Here is a 21585-nt window from a genome sequence, read left to right on the forward strand (position 1 = left end):
GTGCCCGGTTCGAGGTCTACAAATATGTACTTTTGGGAAAAGGGCACGGAAGAGTTGGCTGAAAAGCACTTTATTTGCTTTAAAAAAAATAAATTAAAAAAAACAGCAAACGTTTTAAAGGGAAAACATTTTTCAGGGCAGAAACTGATGCTTTAGGGTAAACCCTACTTTATTTGCTAAGAATGACAAGCTGGTATTTCATGAAGTTAATGTTGTTTCAGAAAAATGTTCGGGAGAAAATGTAGACATATGTAAAGTATTTTACAGATCATTTTTTGTGAACTTTATGCTGGGGGGAGGCTTATTCCTGATATGGGTCACCATATCCTACTTGGCAAGAGGACTTGTTTTTACTGCAACTATTTCATGACTCATCTGTCAGCATTTCATTATTTAAACATCCCGTACCAGAAGGCTAGCTTTGCAGGCTGTGGGTTTGGGTGCTTCTGTTATTCCCTGCAGCTCCCCCACTCCATCCTCCTCCCTCCCCCCCCCCCCAGATACACAAGGAGGTTCTCAGTTTTAAGAGGCTGAAAGGGTATTGGGAGGATGCAGGGTGTGAACTTATAGTAAAACCGTCAACAGTTTATCCTAGAATATGTGCAGAAAAAGTGGTGCCTGTCCAAATTTTTGTTTTACAAAATATTCTGGTGTAGAATAGTGGGTAAGGTCCGGAGAGAAGGATGAACCCCTTCAAACATCCTCTTGTGAACTTGGGCTTGTTCAGCGGACTGGATGAAGTATTGCAATTGGGTTATTTCACCAGTGTTGCTTCAGGGACGTATGCCCCTGCTCCCCCTGAAAAGTCCTCTGAGGGCTCAATGGGCCAGTCTCACTCTTCGGTTTGGGCCTGGGATTGCTCCCCACCACTTTAAAAGTATTCCACTTGTTGCAGTTCAGGACATCAACAAAAACAGGCATTGATAAAGCCAACAGAACTGGCTTTGTTATAAGTTAAAATATATCCTTGGGTTCATGAATGAGGATGGATGGAATTGAGGGATAGATGGATAGGAGAAAGAGCATGGTTCAGGCAGACGTGCAGATAAATGGATGGCCTGGGTCTGTGAGTTAATATGAAAGTGGAAGAAGAGGTGAATGAGAGAGAGGCTCTTTTGGTGGGATGCTGAATAAGGCATGACTGCTGATCGCAAACATTAATAAACAAATGTGTGAATAGATAAATACTGACTGGTGAACGTAAGGATGGATGTCTAAGTGAACAGAAGAATGGATGGATGAATGTGAAGCTGGTGTTGTACAGTTCCTGCTACTAATGTACGTCTGTGCATTTGGTCAACATAAATGCCAGGTTATAGGGACTCAGTCCGCATATACAATAAGGAAATGTTGACATGATTCCTAGCCAGCTCACAGTGCCCTGCCTGAACCCCTAAACACAAGGGTAACAGATCCGTTACGCAACCTTAAACATGACAATTCAGATTCCTAAGGAAATTGTGGCAGCAGGTCTACCTATTCTTGCACAAAAAACATGACCTGCGATTATTAGGCAAACATGACAAAGCATGGTGACCATCATAACAAAGATGATGAAAAAGATAAACAGTTCAACCATGGTTGTGCAATTGTGTTGGTAAACTCCTATCTGCAACTACCTATACTGCTGAGAGCACAGTGGGAGCACCCTCCACCAGATTTAGTGGAAAGGCCCATACCTGGGTGTTATGTATCAGGAATCCAGTCTGGGGTAGTGCGGCTGTTGGTCCGGTGGAAGGTAGAGGTTGGATTCGGATTCAGAATCAGCATCAGAGTCAGCAAAGCTTCATCTCGGGCACTGCATGTGTGCAGCGTTCCAGGATAAGCCAAGCGAAAGTGCTCCTTTAGCGCAGTCGGTTTTTATAATACAAGCACTCTCCATGTCGCACTAAGTCAGTGGTGCAAGCTCAACCCTGTGATGTGTCTATAAACGTGGAGGTGTCTCCAGAACCAATCAGAATGCTGAGGCATCATGTTCTTTGTAGTTGGACAGAGTGTACAGACTAGATGGTTTACTAAGAACGAGCAACATGTACAACGAATTCTCAGTACATTATCATATGAACGAGGAATCATGTAAATGGTTACAGACGGAAAAGAAATGCTAAATTAAAAACATGTATTTAAACATTGAGCCTCTAAGCAGTCCCAAAAGTGCCTTCGCTACAGTGGATAGGTGAACGCCAAGATGGAAGAATGCAAAGATGCATGGTTGTGCAAAAGAATGGCTGGTGAATGGTTAGGTGAGTGCATTTAAGGGTGGATAGTTGAACGAATTGATAGGTAGGTCGAGTGAGTGCATGGGTGGATATGCAAGTGAGGGAGTAAAAGAACCAATGAATGGATGGCTGGAGGCTAGGAAAGAAACGGTTGGGAAAGAAACACTGCATAGGGAGGCAATGACGAGACTGAGCCTACATCAACTGGTGCGCAGTTACACGATACCAAGGCCTCACCTTCTCCTAAGCCCGACATTTCCTCCCCTCCCTGTTCACTCCCTGGCACTGCCAACCACCGCCTGGACCAGCATGGCACAGCTCTGTTTTAAAATGTGTACGGGCAGAATTATGAGGCACCTGTAGTCCTTCTACAATGCTGCAGAAAATGCGTGAGATGCTCAACTTTGCCAACAAATTAGAGGACTGAGAACCGTTAAAGCCAAATATTGAAATACGTCTGTAGCCAGAGTAAGGCGAGGTCTCAGATGTGGCAATATTTAAAAACTGATATTGTTGTGGGTCCCTTTTAGACCCTATAATCATAACCCTAGGTCTGTAGGCAAAAACACGGACAGCTTTCTGAACGGTGACTGTTAAAAACCTTTACGATAGTCCAGGTCACCAATGTTGTTCCTGTTTATATTTCACCTTTCAAGTAATCTTGCATTCCCTAACAGTGTTGGCTTTTTCCAGGATGATGTGTTTCTGTAGTTTCTCATTCATGCAGTTTATTTTTCCTGTATAGTGTGCATTGTCACCTGAGTCAGTTGCTCATCCAGTCCTTGGCCTCTCTGCCTGGTGTAGTGATATTTGTGTTTTGACCACTGACTCAGTGGTGCACTACTTTCCACTTGGCTTAGCTGTCCACCATCACACTAGCAGTCACAAGTTACAGACTCCATTTTGGATACAGCTTAGCCTTAGCTTCACTGCCACGTTGAAGGTGCAAGTAGTTTTTCGTACAAAACATGTTATGCAACGTGTTTTCTATTCTGCATGTTCTTTTCTGATGGATACAACTACCTGTGGATTCCTCACCTCATGAATACTCCCATGGCGCCAGCATTCGACGGAAATCTTCTTACTAGTCTCTGCACGTCGACGAGGACGTCACTGTCTCGCACGCGACGCCGTCTGACGTCATACAGGCAATAAGAGGTCCTCGACGACGTGCGGACGTCAGTTCCCTTTTTTCCGTGCATTCGAAACGGTTATCTTCGAGGGAGCAACTGTTACTCTTGCGGTTACAGTGTATATCTTGCTGCGTACTCTTTCTCTGTGGAAATAATGTCGCAGAGAAAGTCTGGATTTAAGCCTTGTCGTGAGTGTGGAGGCAAGATGTCGGTGACGGATCCTCATTCCGATTGCCTTTGGTGTTTGAGCTCCGACCACGACGTCTCGACTTGTGATTCATGTCAGCACATGAATCCGAAGGCCCTTAAAGAACGTGAGGCGAAGCTGTTTATGGCCAAATCAAAGGAGAAGCATCACAAGAAGTCTTCTCCAAGACATCGGCGTCATCGAGACTCCCGGCGCCGTAGAGAATCTCGGCGTCATTCAAGGGAGGCTCGTTCCAGGTCTCCGGATCGGCGCCGAAAGACATGGGAGGTCAGCCCCACGGTGACGCCGCATCCTTCGACGCCGTTGCCCTCTCCGGCGTCACCAACTTCGCCTGGACAGGCGTCGGTGATTGAGGTATTGGAGCCTCAAGTGTTTTCTCCGGCGCAGACGCCGAGGCCGGCGTCGGGGTCGCCTCCGAGACAGGCACCCCAGTATCCGGCTTTTCCCACCCCTGGAGCCGATAGTTCCGCATTCTTGAATGCGATGTATGCCATCTTCCAACAGATGGCTCCAGGGGGTGCTCCGGCTGGGCCTTTGGCCTTTTCTTTGGGTGATCCTGCGCCTCTTCGGCCGGCACCCTTTATGCCCTTTCTCCCGTTTGGGAACGTGGGCTCGGCGCCAGTGTCGGCGCCGGTGGCCGCTCCGGTGGCTTCGGAGGGATTGGCCCCAGGGATTTCCATCCCGTCGACGTCGAGATTTCGGCCTGTGACTCCGGTGGGTCCATCTGTTTCAGCTGCTCTTCAGTCGGCGCCGAAGTTACCCGTGGCGCCGGATGCGGCGTCGGTGGCTTCGGAAGATCGGCGCCGATCTCCGACTTCGGCGGAGGCATTGTCGACTCCGCGGATTGAGCAACGACTGCATTCAAGGAGGCGTGCTCTCCGGGTACTAGAAGAGCAGGAGTACCAACGAGCCCTAGAGGAAGGAGAGCTAGAGGACTCGGGTGATGGGCTGCGTGGACTGGAGTCGGCCAGTGGGCTGGACACTTCCCCTGAGTGGGACCTTTCGTCCCCGGGGGAATATACTGAGGAAGCTGCTTCCTTTCATACAGTGGTACGGAAGGCAGCTAGTTTTTTGGACCTGCCTTTGCCGGTGGTGGAGGCGAAACAAAACCTTTTGACGGAGGTGTTGCATCCGGCCTCAGCCGCGGCGGAGCCTCTGTTACCTTTTAATGACGCTCTGCTGGATCCGGTTTTAGAGGTGTGGAAGAGGCCGGCATCTTCCCCAGCAGTTCACAGAGCCGTGGCCAGGAGGTATCGGACGGCTCCAACTGATCCTGGTTTCCTATCTAGGCACCCTACGCCGGAGAGCTTGGTAGTGCAGGCCTCCTGTTCGTCCAAGTCAGCGCCTGGTTCTTTCCCGACGGTGCCTGGGGACAGAGACTCAAAAAAGCTAGAGGCGCAGTCGAAGAAGATTTTTTCGTCCTGCAGTCTGGCGTTAAAAGCCACTAATGCGACCTGTATCCTGGGGAGGTATATTCATGCTCTGATGGATGACATCTCCTCTTCGTTTACAGAGCTTCCCCAGGGTCTTTTGGATCTTGTCTCTGATGCCCAGGCTGCTGCGACCCAAATTATCCAGACGGGACTGGATACCACCGACTCGGTAGCCAGAGCAATGGGCACAACTGTGGTGGAAAGGAGACAGGCCTGGCTCCGTAACTCGGGCTTTTCGGCAGATGTACAGTCCACATTGTTGGATCTCCCGTTTGATGGGGACAAACTGTTTGGGGCTAAGGCTGATTCGGCCTTGGAACGTTTTAAGGAGAGCAGGGCCACGGCTAAGTCGTTGGGACTCCAAGCTCCTTCTTCCACGGCCTCTTCCAGATTCTTCAGGAGGTTTCGTGGATTTGGGCGTGGCTCTTCCTCCTCTTCCTTTCGGGGAAGATATCAGCAACCTGCCTCTTCCCATCCCTATAGATCTTTTAGGGGGAGGGGTAGGGTCCGCACCAGGGGAGCCTCTCAGCAGCACTCTGCCTCTTCCTCATCCTCTGGCGGGGTGCAGCAGGGGAAGCAGCCTTAGGCTTCCACCATTTCCCACTCACTCCTCTCCTGTAGGGGAAAGATTACAGCATTTTCTCACCAAATGGGAGACTGTTACGTCGGACACTTGGGTTCTCAGTGTTGTGGGAAAAGGCTACACCCTTCCCTTTCGGGAGTTTCCGCCCCTCATCCCGCCCCGCCCTTCGTATTGTTCACAAGAACACCTCCTGTTGCTAGAACAGGAGGTAGAAGTCCTCCTTTTAAAGGGCGCGGTGGAGTTGGTCCCGGAGCAGGAAAGGGGTCAAGGAGTTTACTCAAGGTATTTCCTGATTCCCAAGAAGGATGGTCGTTTGAGACCAATTCTGGACCTGAGGATCTTGAATTGGTTCCTCAAGCAGGAAAAGTTCAAGATGCTGACCCTAGCACAGGTGCTTTTGGCGTTGAACATGGAAGACTGGATGGTGTCTGTCGACTTGCAGGATGCTTACTTTCATATCCCGATACTCAAGTCACACAGGAAGTATCTCCGGTTTGTGGTGGGATCGCAACACTACCAGTTTGCGGTCCTTCCGTTTGGTCTTACTTCAGCACCTCGAGTCTTCACGAAGGTGATGTCGGTGGTTGCGGCAGAGCTCAGAAGGAAGGGGATAGCAGTATTCCCTTACTTGGACGATTGGTTGATCAAAGCCAAGTCCCCGGAGCTTGTGTTGCGTCATCTGCAGTCAACAACCCAGTTGTTGTTCGACCTGGGCTTTTCGGTGAACGAGCCCAAATCTCACCTAGAGCCCTCTCAGCGCCTCCTGTTCATAGGGGCAGTACTGGATACAACATTGGGTCGGGCCTTTCCTCCGCCTCAGCGGATTCAAGATATTCAGGATTTGGTTTTAATGTTTCGAAATGGAGCGGTAGTTCCAGTCCTCAAGGTCCTTCGTCTGCTCGGTCTTTTTGCCTCCTGCATTCTGTTGGTCACGCATGCTCGCTGGCACATGAGGGCTCTTCAGTGGTGCCTCCGAAGGCAGTGGTCTCAACACAGAGGGGATCTAGAGGGTACTGTCAAGATCTCCAGAGATGCTGCTGTGGATTTGAAGTGGTGGATTGCAAGCAACAATCTTTCACAAGGAAAGCCGTTCCAGCAGTCGCCACCAGTGGCCACAGTCAGAACGGATGCTTCCACTCTAGGGTGGGGAGCTCATCTGGGGGATCTGGAGATCGAAGGTCTTTGGTCTCCAGAGGAACAGATTTTTCACATCAATCTGTTAGAGTTACGGGCTGTACGTCTGGCTCTCAAGGCCTTCCTCCCTTCCCTTCGTGGTCAGTCGGTACAGGTCCTAACGGACAATACTACCACGATGTGGTACATAAACAAGCAGGGAGGAGTGGGGTCGTACCTTCTCTGCAGAGAAGCTCTTCGACTATGGTCCTGGGCAAAGGACCATTGGATTTGCTTGATAGCAAACCATCTGGCCGGAGTCTTGAACGTGCGTGCGGACAGTCTCAGTCGCCACTTCTCGGCAGACCACGAGTGGCGTCTCCATCCAGATCAAGTCCGTTTAATCTTCCAGAAGTGGGGGTTTCCTCGGGTAGATCTGTTCGCCACTCGAGAGAACGCGCATTGTCCGTTGTTCTGCAGCCTTCAGTATCCGATGCAGGAAGCGTTGGGGGACGCGTTTCAAATGACCTGGTGCGGCCAGTTGCTTTACGCGTTTCCTCCCATACCCTTGATTCCTCGAGTATTGAGGAAGATTCGCCAAGACCGGGCTCTAGTAATCTTAATAGCTCTGGATTGGCCAAGGAGGGTGTGGTACTCCGACCTTCTCCAACTCTCAACGTGCCCGCCGCTCCGTCTCCCTTTCAGGGCAGACCTCCTCTCACAGTCGCAGGGGCAGGTTCTACACCCCAACCTCCAGAGTCTGCACCTACATGCCTGGAGATTGAACGGGGCAACCTGAGTTCCTTCTCTCTCCCGCCTGAGGTAGTGGATGTTATATTAGCGGCCAGGCGACACTCCACTAAATCTATCTACGCTAATAGGTGGTCTAAATTTGTTGCGTGGTGTGGAGAGAGGCAGATTGATCCTTTACATGCTCATCTATCGGACGTTTTGTCTTTTGCTCTATCTCTGGCGCAGAAAGGTTGTGCAGTGGCTACCATTAAAGGTTATTTATCGGCCTTGTCAGCCTTCATATGTCTTCCAGACCAACCATCTTTATTTAAATCCCCTATTGTTATCAGATTCTTGAAAGGTCTTCTAAATCAATATCCTCCAAAGCCATTCGTTATGCCGCAATGGGATTTGTCCTTAGTCCTGACTTTCCTTATGGGGTCCCCTTTTGAACCTATGCATTCTTGCCCCTTGAGGTATTTGGTTTTAAAAACAGTCTTCCTGATAGCTATAACATCAGCAAGGAGAGTGAGTGAGTTGCAGGCCTTATCAGTAAAACCCCCTTATACAACTTTTTATGGGGATAAGGTGGTGTTGAGGACCAAGGCTGCTTTCCTCCCGAAGGTTGTTTCACCCTTCCATTTGGCTCAGGCAATTACTTTGTCCACGTTCTATCCTCCGCCTCATCCTTCCAAAGAGGAAGAAAGACTGCACCGTCTGGACCCAAAGAGAGCGTTGAGCTTCTTTATCGATAGAACAAAGGATTTCAGGCTGGAGGATCAGCTGTTTATTGGATACGTGGGCAAGAGGAGAGGAAAGGCAGTCCACAAGAGAACACTATCCAGGTGGGTTGTTCTTTGCATTAAAATATGTTACTCTTTGGAAAGAAGGATCCTCCTGAGGGCATTAGAGCTCATTCCACCAGAGCTAAGTCGGCCACTTCGGCCTTAGCCAGAGGTGTTCCTGTGGTCGACATCTGCAAGGCCGCAACTTGGTCGTCCCTTCACACTTTTGCAAAACATTACTGTTTAGATTCTGAGGTTAGAAGGGACGGCCATTTTGCACGGTCAGTGCTGCAGGATTTCTTGGTTTGACCATTTAGGCACCAGCCGCCGGGCGTGGTACTGCTTTGGGACTCTATTCATGAGGTGAGGAATCCACAGGTAGTTGTATCCATCAGAAGAACGAGTTACTTACCTTCGGTAACGACTTTTCTGGTGGATACATTAGCTACCTGTGGATTCCTCACGGTCCCACCCGCCTCCCCGTTGCCTTTATGGTCTTGCCAAGTAATCCTTGAGTGCGCTCCTCTTGGTCTTTGAGGGTGCAATAGATGTATATATATATATAATATATTTATATATATATATAGGTATATGTGTATATATCTTTATGTATATACTTGGTGTGTGTATATATTTTAAAAGAGAGAGTTTTATATATATATATATATATGTACATAAAAAGATTTACAGTTATTCATACAATGTGGTGTATTTTTACAATATAATGGATGTTGCTTTGTTCTTTCATTGCATTGCCTGGTTGTTCTCATGCACGTAAAAAATGATTGGTACTGACGTCCGCACGTCGTCGAGGACCTCTTATTGCCTGTATGACGTCAGACGGCGTCGCGTGCGAGACAGTGACGTCCTCGTCGACGTGCAGAGACTAGTAAGAAGATTTCCGTCGAATGCTGGCGCCATGGGAGTATTCATGAGGTGAGGAATCCACAGGTAGCTAATGTATCCACCAGAAAAGTCGTTACCGAAGGTAAGTAACTCGTTCTTCTCACCGAACGGCTAGGACATAACGTGGAGAAGTCAGTCAGCAAGATAAGGATGTACTAGAATGATGTTTATGGTACAGCAGGGAACGGTTTAGTTTTTGGAAAGACATCTTGGGATTTTGGCCAAGTTCGGCGTGTTTCTGTCAAAGCTGACCTAAAATAGCCAGCATTTTTTAATACTTCTTACAGAGCAGGCGGGGTTTTTCCAGAAAGCTCCTTCCTCGTTTGTTTAAGGTATATAAGAGACCCATGTCGACAGTGGCAGATTCAGAGACCTCAATCAGGATTCAGACGTTGAATGCCTGAAATATTTCCCGAGAGGTTAGAGCTCTCTTTTTCTCATTGCGGTCGAACTGGGGTCAACGACTTGCTGGCAAGAGAAAGATGAAGCACCAGACAGGCCCTTCGGTGATGCATTTTTTATTAATCATTTGCTTTGCATTGTGTATGAATATATACACACACACATATATCAATATAGGTGTTTGTATCTTTGCATGTATATATTTGCTGTGAATAGATTAAAGATTATTTGTACATGGTCTTACTTCATTGTTGCACTTATTAAAAGGTACACTTTCGGTTATACAGGCCTTCCTTCATGAGCCTTGCAAAAAGATATAATAAATGTCTTCTTCGCATTAAGAGGTGCATTCCAGAGAATCATTTTGACTCCTCTCAGTGTGTGTATTTTGGCTCAGTCAGCAGTAAAGCAAAGTACATGGCTCACACAGCAGTGGTCATGTGTACCAGTTATAATTGTGATTCTGTGCAAAATAGTGTGAAGGAGGTACACAGCTGTCATGTTTCTGGGGGACTGTGAAGTGAAGGAGATGCAAAGTAGTAAAAGCAAGACAGAGGGAACTGGAAGGAGATGAAGTGTGAGATTTCCAGATGGAGAATTAGTGAAAGATATGAGCAGAAAAAGGGCATAAGGGTCTAACCTAGAGACTGCATAGGAAATTGGTGTGAAGGGAAGAATGGAAGTGATTGCGACTCTCTGAAGACCACTACTTTCGCAGGCCATAGCAAGGTTTAATTCACTCTCACACTTTCAGAACTGAAAGAGTTCAATTTTAATTATTCACAACAAATTGATTGTTTTTACAAATTTTTCTGATACCTCAAAGCTAATATGTTTGGCTCGTTTTAGGTGCATGTGCATTACGAAGTGATTTGTCTGAATAGAATAGAAAGCTCAGAGAGAGGCACAAAAACAGTGGTGGGTGTTATGCTATGGGAAGCACAGGATTTTAAATTGCATTTGTTAAGTCACACCCTTAATTGTTTAGGTCAGCAGTCCTTAACCTGTGGTCTGCGGACCCAAAAGTTTGCGATGCCTACTCATGGGGTCCACAACTGCTTAGAAAACTACATAAAGTTAACTGATTAGAAAGTGGATATGAAAAAGAAGCACAAATGTGAAATTTAAACTTTTAAAACCCATTCATTTGTGCAAGCTATGCAAGTGAACCAATCATAACATTATAATAGTGACCACATCACACAAGATTACATTAATGCTCCCCATATACAAAATGACCACCAATGATCATGTATGGGCATCAGACAGGTTTGCTGGCAGTAATGTAAAAAAAAAAAAAAAAAAAGGGCTGTATCTATGTGCGAAGCCTCTACGTAGGTAATAATACATAACAGCCATAGCTGCTATGCCACTAGCACCAAGGTATTGATGTTAGAAATAAGTCTCCCCAAAGCTGCATGATTTATCTCCAATCTAAATAGTTAAATATAATTTCTGATGGATACACCTACCTGTGGATTCCTCACCTAAAGAATTCTCCCCTCGCGCCAGCCCTCGATGGAAATTTCTTCTAACTCTGCACGCCGACGATTACGTCACAATCGCCAGACTCCACGCGACGCCATATGACGTCATCTAGGCAATAAGAAGCCCTCGTCGACGTGCAGACGTCAGTTCCCTTTTTTCCGTGCCTCCGAGTAACGGTTTTTCTTCGAGGCTCACAGGGAGCTACAGTTTCGAGTCGACGGTTACAATGTCGCAGCCAAGGAAATCCGGCTTTAAGCCATGTAACCAGTGCGGGGGTCGGATGTCGGTTACCGATCCCCATGAGAATTGCCTCTGGTGCCTTAGCTCCGACCATGAGGTCGAGTCATGCGGCTCCTGCCAGCGCATGAACCCGACGGCACTCAAGGAAAGGGAGGCAAAATTGTTCTTGGCCCGTTCCAAGAAAAAGAAGGAGAGATGTCATTGGAGGGAGTCCTCTTCAAGATCCTCGAGGACCCATCATCGCCATAGTGACTCTCGGTGCCGTCACGACTCCCGGCGTCGATCGAGTAAGGGACGGTCCAGGTCCAGATTGGCATCTCCGTCAGCTCGGCGGCGTCCGACGTGGGAGATTAGCCCGACCGTCACCCCTCCACCTCCTACAACCCCGACTTCACCTGGGTCGGTTTTCGAGGTCGAGCCTCTTCAGAGGCTAGAGGGTTCTCCTAGCCAGGAGTTACCTGGCCCTTCGGCGTCTATCCCGGCGCCGGTGCAGCAGCAGTACCCGTCTTTCCCGACTCCGGGAACGGATCCTGCGGCGTTTTTGAACGCCATGTTTAAAAAAAATTCTACCATGGCGCCGGGTGGTGGTCAAGCAGGTCCGTCTGGCCCTTTGGCCTTTAATTTGGGCGTTCCGGCGTCTTACAAATTGATGCCTTTCACACCATTTTTGTCTGCTGCACCTGAAGCGCGCCAATGCCCTTGACGTCGCCTAGGAGACCTGCTACGGCGCCGTTGGATTCGCCTCGGATCCAATCCACAGTCAAGGTTCCTGTGGAGCTGGATGGTCCGGCTTCGGACGGATCCGAGGTTCGGCGCCGACGGAGATCTTCGGCGTCGGCCGACGCCGGGTCTCGAATCAAGGCTTCGATCTAGACGTCTGGCTTTGCGCCTTCTGGAAGAGGAAGAATACAGCAGACAGCCCCTGGAAGAGGGTGAGATTTTTGGAGCCTTCCGGTGACTTTCAAGGTCTTGATACGGCGAGTGGCATAGATACCTCCCCGGAGCGGGATCTAGCTTCCCCTGGGGAGTACACTGAGGAAGCTGCATCTTTCCACGCAGTGATTCGGAAGGCTGCGGACTTCTTAGATCTCCCTCTTCCAGCTGCAGAGGTTAAGAGGAACCTGCTGACGGAGGTTTTGCATCCAACTTCTGTGATGGCAGAGCCTCTCTTGCCTTTTAATGAGGCACTTCTGGATCCTATCAAAGACATCTGGAGAAAACCTGTGTCTACAGCTGCTGTTAACAGGGCGGTGGCACGACGCTATCGGGCGGCACCAGGTGATCCTGTTTTCCTCTCCAAGCACCCGACACCGGAGAGCTTAGTGGTTCAGGCCTCCTGTTCATCCAGGTCCTCTCTTGGCTCGTTTCCCGGAACACCTGCGGACAGGGAATCGAAGAAAATGGACCATACTGCCAAAAAGGCCTTTTCTTCATGTAGTATGGCCTTAAAGTCAACCAACGCGACCTGCATTTTGGGACGTTATATCCATGCCCTTATGGAGGAAGCGAAGGGCCATCCGAACTTGTCCCAGGAAATGTTGCAGTTACTGGCGGACGCTCAGGCGGCAGCGACCCAGGTGATCCAGTCTGGGTTGGACACTTCAGACTCAGTGGCAAGGGCTATGGGCACGACCATAGTTTCTAGGAGACAATCTTGGCTGCGTTGGTCTGGTTTTTCATCAGATGTACAGGCGACTCTCCTGGATCTGCCCTTTGATGGCGAGAAGCTCTTTGGAACAAAGGCGGATTCTGCTCTAGAACGTTTTAGGGAGAACAGAGCCACAGCGAGGTCACTAGGGCTTCAGTCGACTGCCTCATCCTCCCTTAGAGCTTATAGGAGGTTTAGGGGTTTTGGACATGGCTCCTCCTTTCGTGGCAGATTTCAAGGACCGCAACAAACTGCAAGCACTCTGCCATACAGATCTTTCAGGGGCAGGGGCAGAGTCCGAACAAGAGGAGCCACCCAGCAGCACTCTGCCTCTTCCTCGGGAGGGGTGCAGCAAGGAAAGCAGCCGTGGTCCTCCTCCACTCCCTGTCCACTTGTCTCCGGTAGGGGGGAGACTTGCCCATTTTCTTCCGATGTGGGAGATTATAACATCGGACTCCTGGGTCATCGACATTGTGAAGAAGGGGTACGCTCTTCCCCTCCTCCCTTCCCTCCCCACCCATCCTTCGGTTCGGAAGACCATCTTCTCCTATTACAAAAGGAAGTGTTGTCCCTATTGGCAAAAGGCGCGATAAAGTTGGTTCCCGAGCAGGACAGGGGTAGGGGCTGTTATTCAAGATACTTCCTGATCCCCAAAAAGGATGGTCGTTTGAGACCGATTCTGGACTTGAGGGCTTTGAATTGGTTCCTCAGGCAGGAAAAGTTCAAAATGCTGACCCTTTCACAGGTTCTTTTGGCTTTGATCGAAGGAGATTGGATGGTGTCTGTCGATTTGCAGGACGCATATTTTCATATTCCGATCCGCAAATTGCACAGGAAGTATCTCCGGTTTGTGGTGGGATCGCAGCATTATCAGTTTGCGGTCCTCCCATTTTGTCTTACTTCAGCACCTCGAGTCTTCACAAAGGTGATGGCGGTGGTAGCGGCAGAGCTCAGAAGAAGGGGGATAGCGGTATTTCCCTATCTGGACGATTGGTTGATCAAATCCAAGACTCCGGAGCTCGTGCAGCATCATCTCCAGTCGACAACTCAGTTGTTGTACGACCTGGGTTTTTCAGTCAGTCAATGTGCCCAAATCTCACCTGGAGCCCTCTCAACGCCTCCTGTTCATAGGGGTATTGGATACGACATTGAATCGGGCCTTTCCTCCGCCCCAGCGGGTTCAGGACATCCAGGCGTTGATTCCAATGTTTCAAAATGGAGCGGTAGTTCCAGTCCTCAAGGTCCTTCGTCTGCTTGGTCCGTTCGCTTCTTGCATACGGTTGGTCACTCATGCACTCTGGCACATGAGGGCTCTTCAGTGGTGCGTCCGCAGGCAGTGGTTTCAGCACAAAGGGGATCTCGAGGAGTCGATAAGGATCTCCAGAGACACTGCAGTGGATCTTCAGTGGTGGGCAGCGGTCGACAACCTGTCGCAAGGAAGGCCGTTCTCGCTGCTGCCACCAGTGGCCACAGTGGTAACGGATGCTTCCACTCTAGGGTGGGGAGCTCATCTGGGGGACCTGGAGGTCAAAGGCCTTTGGTCTCCGGTAGAACAGAGATTTCACATCAATCTGTTGGAATTGCGGACAGTACGTCTGGCTCTCAAGGCCTTCCTCCCTTCCATTCGCGGTCAGTCAGTCCAGATTCTGACGGACAACACTACAGCAATGTGGTATATAAAGAAGCAGGGAGGAGTGGGGTTGTATCTTCTCTGCAGAGAAGCTCTTCGACTCTGGTCCTGGCTTCAGGACCACAAGAATTGCTTGGTAGCACATCATTTGGCCGGAGCTCTGAACGTGTGTGCGGACGTTCTCAGTCGACGCAGCTCGGTCGACCACAAGTGGCGTCTTCATCCAGATCTGGTTCTGTACATCTTCCAGATGTGGGGATATCCGCAGATAGATCTGTTTGCAACTCAGGAGAACGCGCAGTGCCCGTTATTTTGCAGCCTCCAGTATCCGGTGCAAGGAGCTTTGGGGGGCGCGTTTCAGATGTCCTCGAACGGTCAGTTGCTTTACGCGTTTCCTCCCATACCCCTCATTCCTCGAGTTCTGAGGAAGATCCGCCAACACCGAGCCCAGGTCATCTTGATAGCTCCGGATTGGCCAAGAAGGGTGTGGTACACAGACCTTCTCCAACTCTCTCAGTGCCCTCCACTCAGTCTCCCTTACAGGTTGGACCTCCTCTCGCAGTCGCAGGGGCAGATTCTACACCCCCACCTCCAGAGCCTGCACCTTCATGCCTGGAGATTGAACGGGGCAATCTGAGTGCTTTTTCTCTCCCTTCAGAAGTGGTGGATGTTATTTTATCGGCCAGGCGACACTCCACCAAATCGATCTATGCAAGCCGTTGGGCTAAATTTATATCCTGGTGTGGAGAGAATAGAATTGATCCCTTAAAGGCTTGTTTGTCTGACATATTGTCATTTGCTCTTTGCCTGGCACAGAAGGGTTGTGCGTTGCCACAGTCAAGGGTTATTTATCTGCACTGTCGGCTTTTCTGTGCCTTCCTGATCAGCCTTCCCTCTTTAAATCTCCTATTGTTTTAAGATTTCTGTCTTACTAACAAATTTCCACCATCACCATTCGTTATGCCTCAGTGGGACCTTAATTTGGTATTAACATTTTTAATGGGGTCCCTGTTTGAACCGATGCATTCTTGCTCTTTGCGGTTGCTAGTTCTCAAGACTGTTTTCTTGGTGGCCATAACATCGGCCAGAAGGGTTAGTGAGCTTCAGGCTCTTAGCGTAGAGCCCCCATGCCTTTCTTTCTATAGGGACAAAGTGGTGTTAAGGACCAAGGCGGCTTTCCTCCCGAAGGTTGTTACACCCTTTCACCTGGGGCAGTCTATTACTCTCTCTTCCTTTTACCCTCCACCTCATCCATCCAAGGAGGAAGAGAGGCTCCACCGGCTGGATCCACGAAGAGCACTGAGCTTCTATGTCGACAGGACGAAGGAGTTAAGGCAAGATGATCAGCTCTTTGTTGGATACGTGGGGAAGAGGAAAGGTAGAGCTGTCCACAAGAGAACGCTATCCAGGTGGGTCATTCTATGTATTAAGATTTGTTATTCTTTGGTGAAGAAAGAACCACCTGTGGGGCTTCGTGCTCACTCCACCAGAGCTAAGGCTGCTTCTTTGGCTTTGGCTAGGGGTGTTCCTGTGGCTGACATCTGCAGGGCAGCGACTTGGGCGTCCCTCCATACTTTTGTTAAACATTACTGTTTGGACTCTGAGGTTAGGAGGGATGGCAATTTTGCTCGCTCAGTGTTGCAGGATTTCTTGATTTGACCATTCGGGCACCCACCTCCGGAGGTAGTACTGCTTTGGGACTCTATTCTTTAGGTGAGGAATCCACAGGTAGGTGTATCCATCAGAAGAATAAGTTATTTACCTTCGGTAACGCTTTTTCTGGTGGATACAGTAACTAACTGTGGATTCCTCACGGTCCCACCCGCCTCCCCGTTGCCTGGCTGGTCATACCATGAAATCCTTGGGTGAGCATCCTTTGCCTTGTATATATGTATATACCTGAATCATGTATATAGTTGTGGTATCTGTATATACATTTCTTTTTCAAATTTAGATAGCTCAAGGAAAACATGTTTGGACTTGACTGACATATTTTACTCTTGTATAGAGCAATTATTACTGTTATCTAATTTTATTTTTATTATAATAAATGTTCAGTTTTTCATTCATTTGAGATGACTATGTTCTCTTTACGGTCAACCTGTTCGCCTCTATGGCACGTAAAAAATGGTGATAACAGACGTCTGCACGTCGACGAGGGCTTCTTATTGCCTAGATGACATCATACGGCGTCGCGTGAGTCGGGCGATTGGGACGTCATCGTCGACGTGCAGAGCTAGAAGAAATTTCCGTTGAGGGCTGGCGCGAGGGGAGAATTCTTTAGGTGAGGAATCCACAGGTAGTTACTGTATCCACCAGAAAAAGCGCTACCGAAGGTAAGTAACTTATTCTTTAGGAACACAACCCTTTTTCTCCAAACATCAGCTTATGTGTTCTGAAAATTGGCACATTTTCATTTCAGATACACACTTTCATTTTTGGCGTACATATATTAATTTAACCCAGCAGATGTTTCTAATTTAGTAGTCTGGGCTGCACACAGTAGAGCTACTTTCAGGTAGCTGGAGAACTAACAATAGCTCGCAAGCTACTCGTTGGAGAAGCATGCTGCACAGTTTAGAGTGCCTCAAAGCAAAGCTTTAGTTTCTTCAAAAACAGGTGGTGACTCATCACCATCGCCTAGAGCTGCGTTGGCCATCATACAGTTAACCTTTCACATTGGGACTCCCTCCTGGACTCTTCAGTCTAATGAGACACACAGACATTCCCAGCTTAGATGTTTAAAAATAAATGCATTTTCATAGCCCGTGCCAGGGCAGCTGTGTCTAAGAAGCTCTACCATAGTTCAGTTTCAGGGTGCCCGTTTACCGACCTTGGAAACGGGAAGGATTGAGTTAGCCCCACCCAATTTCAATACATTACTTTCAAGTCACAGTTAGTGCATGGATGAGAAAGATAGTTTAGTGGGTTACCTGCTCAGTGTTGAAGAGCGTGAGATACAGCCCCGCAGATTGTAGGTTTGACTGCATGGCGCTGCCATATTGCAGAACTGGTGTTACGGAGGTTCAACTCTCCTGGTTTTGGAAAGCATGGCATTATTTCCCACAAGCTAAATTCCAATCAGTTTGTTCTGTGGTTGGCATGCATTAACATTGTATGGAGCCAGAGGGCATACTTCCTGTGCGGATAAGAATGTCACCAGCTCAGACTCGCCAACATCTCTTCTGCAACAGCTAATTAATTGTTGCGCTTGCCAAAGTGAAAGGCACACCCGTTCATTTAGAAAAACATTACTAACTGTTCCAGCTTTGGAAAACATAAAAAACGCACCTCCCACTGTTTTCAGTCAACCCCCCACTAAAAACCGGGACATGAGCTAAATATCCCGAAATCGGCCGAGACAGCTGTTGGAAAACCGAGATACCTGGTCACCCTAAACTAGAATGGTGTACCGGACACGATTAGCGAAGCAGGGTTCAGCCCCCCGTTGGGGGAACGCATGAGCTTTCGGCAGAGCTGCTAGTAGTCTTCCACAGACTACTGCTGATCTGTGACCTAACAATTGCTCCGTGGATTCTATCCGTCCGGGTTATCATATCCGCTCCCTTTATACTGCTGTCCAAAGCGGCAAGCTAGCACGATAAACGCCGAGTATATACATTGTGCATGTTTAAAACCATGCGTTGCTTCATCTGAAATGCGCCAGGATGCTCAAATCCTGAAGTCGTTTGAGAAAAACACTCGGCCACCTCACGGGTATTATTTATTGTATCAGGTGAGGGATGTAGTAAGGCTGCGGTCTAACTTCCAGCGGGGATGACTTGACACGTCCATGGTTGACTTTATTTCGCTAAGAATTTCACAATTCCAGAAGTATTTGCGAGGGTCCCCAACAGAGTCACTGGTTTTAGGCATGGGTTGTGTGGTGAGGCTGTGGAATCTGAACTGTAAACACTGGAAGAAAGAAAGGGATCCGTTTTAGTCCTTTACCATGCTTAAATTAGTATACCTAATTTTAAAAAACGAAAAATATTAAAAGAAGTTTGCCCTTTGGGCAGAAGGGTTTCAGAACTGGATGTAGTGCACTGAAGCTATACTGAATGTTTTGCCAGAATTCTTCTAGAAAACAAAAGTGACGCAAATAAGTCAAACTCCCCCGTTCTGTCGGTCTTGAAGAAGTCATGCCCTACTGCATAGGGATAGACGTGGTGTCCCTTCATCCATTGGGATATGGGGGGCTTCCTGTCTGGGACTGTGAGCTTCTGCGACTTGTGTGATCCTTTGCAACCGGGTCCTACAGAAAGCGCCTTATTCTGTAGCTATCAGTATCCTTCCGCCTGGGATCTCTCTGCTGCAGCCCCTGGCATACCCTTGTGGACCACCAAACTCGTAATCAGGCCATTTGTTTTTATGCAGTGCTGTGTGTTACATTATTGCCCTTTTCATGCTTAGGTGTAAATAATCCCTGGCACTGCAGTACTCATTTTGTGGTTTTTAAAGGGCGAAATTCTGGGCCAGGCGACACTGGGATTCTAAACACCCAGCCGTCAGTGTGTACAGATCTTAGTAGCAGGCACCCACCTCACCGAGCCATGAGTGGTATGTATTGTAATGCTATTTAAAAAAGCTGTTATTTTATCAGACACTTTAATTTCACCTTGCTGTAGTTTTTTCTGTTTTCATTTGGTTCTCTTTGCACAGCAAAAGTTACATTTGTGATGGGCTCGCACACCTTACCTTTGCAGGGTTCATGGGTGAAATCTGGCTGCTTCCATTTTTTATTTTAAGAACCCCGACCACAACAGGATAACATTTGAAGTTAATACACCTTTATCAGAATCACTTTCTCCGAACTCTTTCCTCCCAACACACCAGCTACTTCCAATATAACTTTTCATTAACCTAATGCACGGTGTTGGCATGTACCACAGGGATTTGAAACGGCTGTGAAGTGACACGCGTGACCCAGCAGTTAGCAGCCTGTGGCATGGTTTCACTCTGGTTAATGTGTTTTATTGTTGTGACTGCAGATAGGATTCATTTGCAGATCACTAACCATTTTCTGCTTTCTCAATATATGCTCCGGAGCAGCTGCTGCGCTGCATATAGAGTATCAACCAATCAAGGGCAGCAAGCACTATATAAAGACAATTACTATACAATATGTAAACCTGTTGTTCCAGACTAATACCATGACAGTCAGCAGCAAGGTAGTTGGTTGTAGTTCATACAGACTGCATAATAAATCCCTTATGCTGTTTGACACATATTCACATAAGATGAAACAGGCCAGCTCCTTCACCCTGCACTGTACCTATCTGCAACAACAAGCTAGCCGCCCATCACTAACTGAACAGGCATGAAACAACTGAAGAGATCTGCAACATGCCTCTCACCATCGTAGGACTTTAATTTAGTCCACCACTGCAAACCTCAACAACCTACATTTGGCAGCCACTTCTTGACATCTCACAAGGACAATCTGATATGGGATGATATTACCAAACTTCACCCCAGAGAATCCCTCCAACCTATACCTGTTCAGTACCACAAACTCTAAACAAAATAGGTCAGAATGGATGTACCAGAGCAGTCACCACCTAAGTGGACTCTGATCATAACAAATACCAGACAGGTACCGGCAGAGCTGTTCAAAGCTTTCATTTTACTGAAAACGATAAACTGGGCAACTATCTTTCATACTTCTTCATCCAACACACTACTCTTCATAACAAGATAACCACCAGTGGGTGGTCAACACGCAAGACATGGAAATACTTTGTACATAGGATCATAACAACACTTGTAACCACATGCCCTACACGTTGTAGCTCCTCTCCATTGAGGCAAGCGTTTCAGGGCCACGCAAATGCGCTGAAACCGCTATATCAATGATGCAATATAATACTCCTACCAAAGCAGCACTGGCTGACTGAGCTGGCTTGCCAGGCACTGAACCAGTGACCCCCAAGTTCCACAGATCTCGGCACAGGAGCCCCAGCTGGCACTCCTTACAGTGGGTTTATAAAGCAGACCCGCCGGTGTTCTGCCACCGCAGCGTCGGACCGGAGGGATGTTAACAGCGACACTTGTTCTTACATTTCTGGCCGGTCTGGGTGGGGCAGGAGCACCAGCGGATGCAGGCTTAAGGTCGATTATCCGACGAGGGGCATGCGGCTGGAGTCAGACCGTCTGATAGGAATTCGGGGTGCTATTTACCAATTGCCGCGCTCCCCAGTGCGCTTTACCATCTGCCCCTCCCAGGACTTCTTACTTACGGAGCCGGAGTTGAAGTCCAGTCCGAAATTGTTGAGGGGCTGCTTGGGGCTCTGCCCCCACTCCCCCACCAGGGTGACGGAGATGGAGTCCATGGTCCCGGCCAGGAGGAAGGAGCCGGTGGCCACCGTGACCTTGTACGTCGCCATCATGAGAAGAGTATGTGGAACTATCCTGGGAGCGCAGAGATGGATTTCGCAAGGAGGAACCGGGGCGTCTTAAAGACAGGGCGTGAACTGACGACAGGGTAGAACACAGTTTGCACAGCTAAAGCATTCGCTTTGTTACTTCAGCCAGAATGTATAGCCAGCGGCATGCTGGGACTTGTGAACAGGACAAGAAAACGACAAGTCCCAGAATGCAAGGTTGTTTGGTAAACAGGAAGGAGTGGCTATAGGAAAGTCACAAATTGGCTCTCCTCGCGGTGCACCCGAAACTAGAGGTGGGCAAGGCAGCACCTTTAAAGGGAGACATGCCTAGCTCTGGCTCGTCTCAAAGTCTCCTTGGACCCTCGAGCCGAAAGCGAGCCGAACCTTTTTGCCTGCCACGCACTCTTTAACCTCTTGTTCCGAGAGTTGAAGACAATACATTAACCTTTGGTGGACCTGGGAGAGAAAAATAACTACCCATCTAGTGGCTGAATGTCATAATGTGGTCATTCCCGGCTTTCCAGCTTGACAAAATTGTGCTATCCTAGGTAATTATCTTATTTTAGTGTGCCTCCTTTTTCTTCATATTCACAGTTATTTATTTATTCATTTTTGCGATTTTACATAGCACATGTACGCGCCGTAGGCATCAGAGCGCTTTGCATACGAGAGCACCTTG

At 48.3% G+C, this 21585-nt stretch overlaps 1 protein-coding gene and 1 long non-coding RNA gene across 2 annotated transcripts in view; one reads left to right on the forward strand and one right to left on the reverse strand.

The window, feature by feature from the left end:
* The window catches only part of LOC138268704 (hydroperoxide isomerase ALOXE3-like), a 223324-nt gene extending 202293 nt beyond the window's left edge, over positions 1–21031 (reverse strand). Inside the window, exon 1 of the mRNA XM_069218621.1 lies at positions 20760–21031. Coding sequence (XP_069074722.1) covers positions 20760–20909 — 150 coding nt within the window. The 5' untranslated portion in view covers positions 20910–21031. The remainder of the gene's footprint in view (positions 1–20759) is intronic.
* LOC138268705 (uncharacterized) overlaps positions 1–21585 on the forward strand; it is a 527660-nt gene that overhangs the window by 87833 nt on the left and 418242 nt on the right. The window lies entirely within an intron of this gene.

Source organism: Pleurodeles waltl, chromosome 12 (assembly GCF_031143425.1).
Source record: "Pleurodeles waltl isolate 20211129_DDA chromosome 12, aPleWal1.hap1.20221129, whole genome shotgun sequence".
Taxonomy (NCBI): Eukaryota; Metazoa; Chordata; class Amphibia; order Caudata; family Salamandridae; genus Pleurodeles; species Pleurodeles waltl.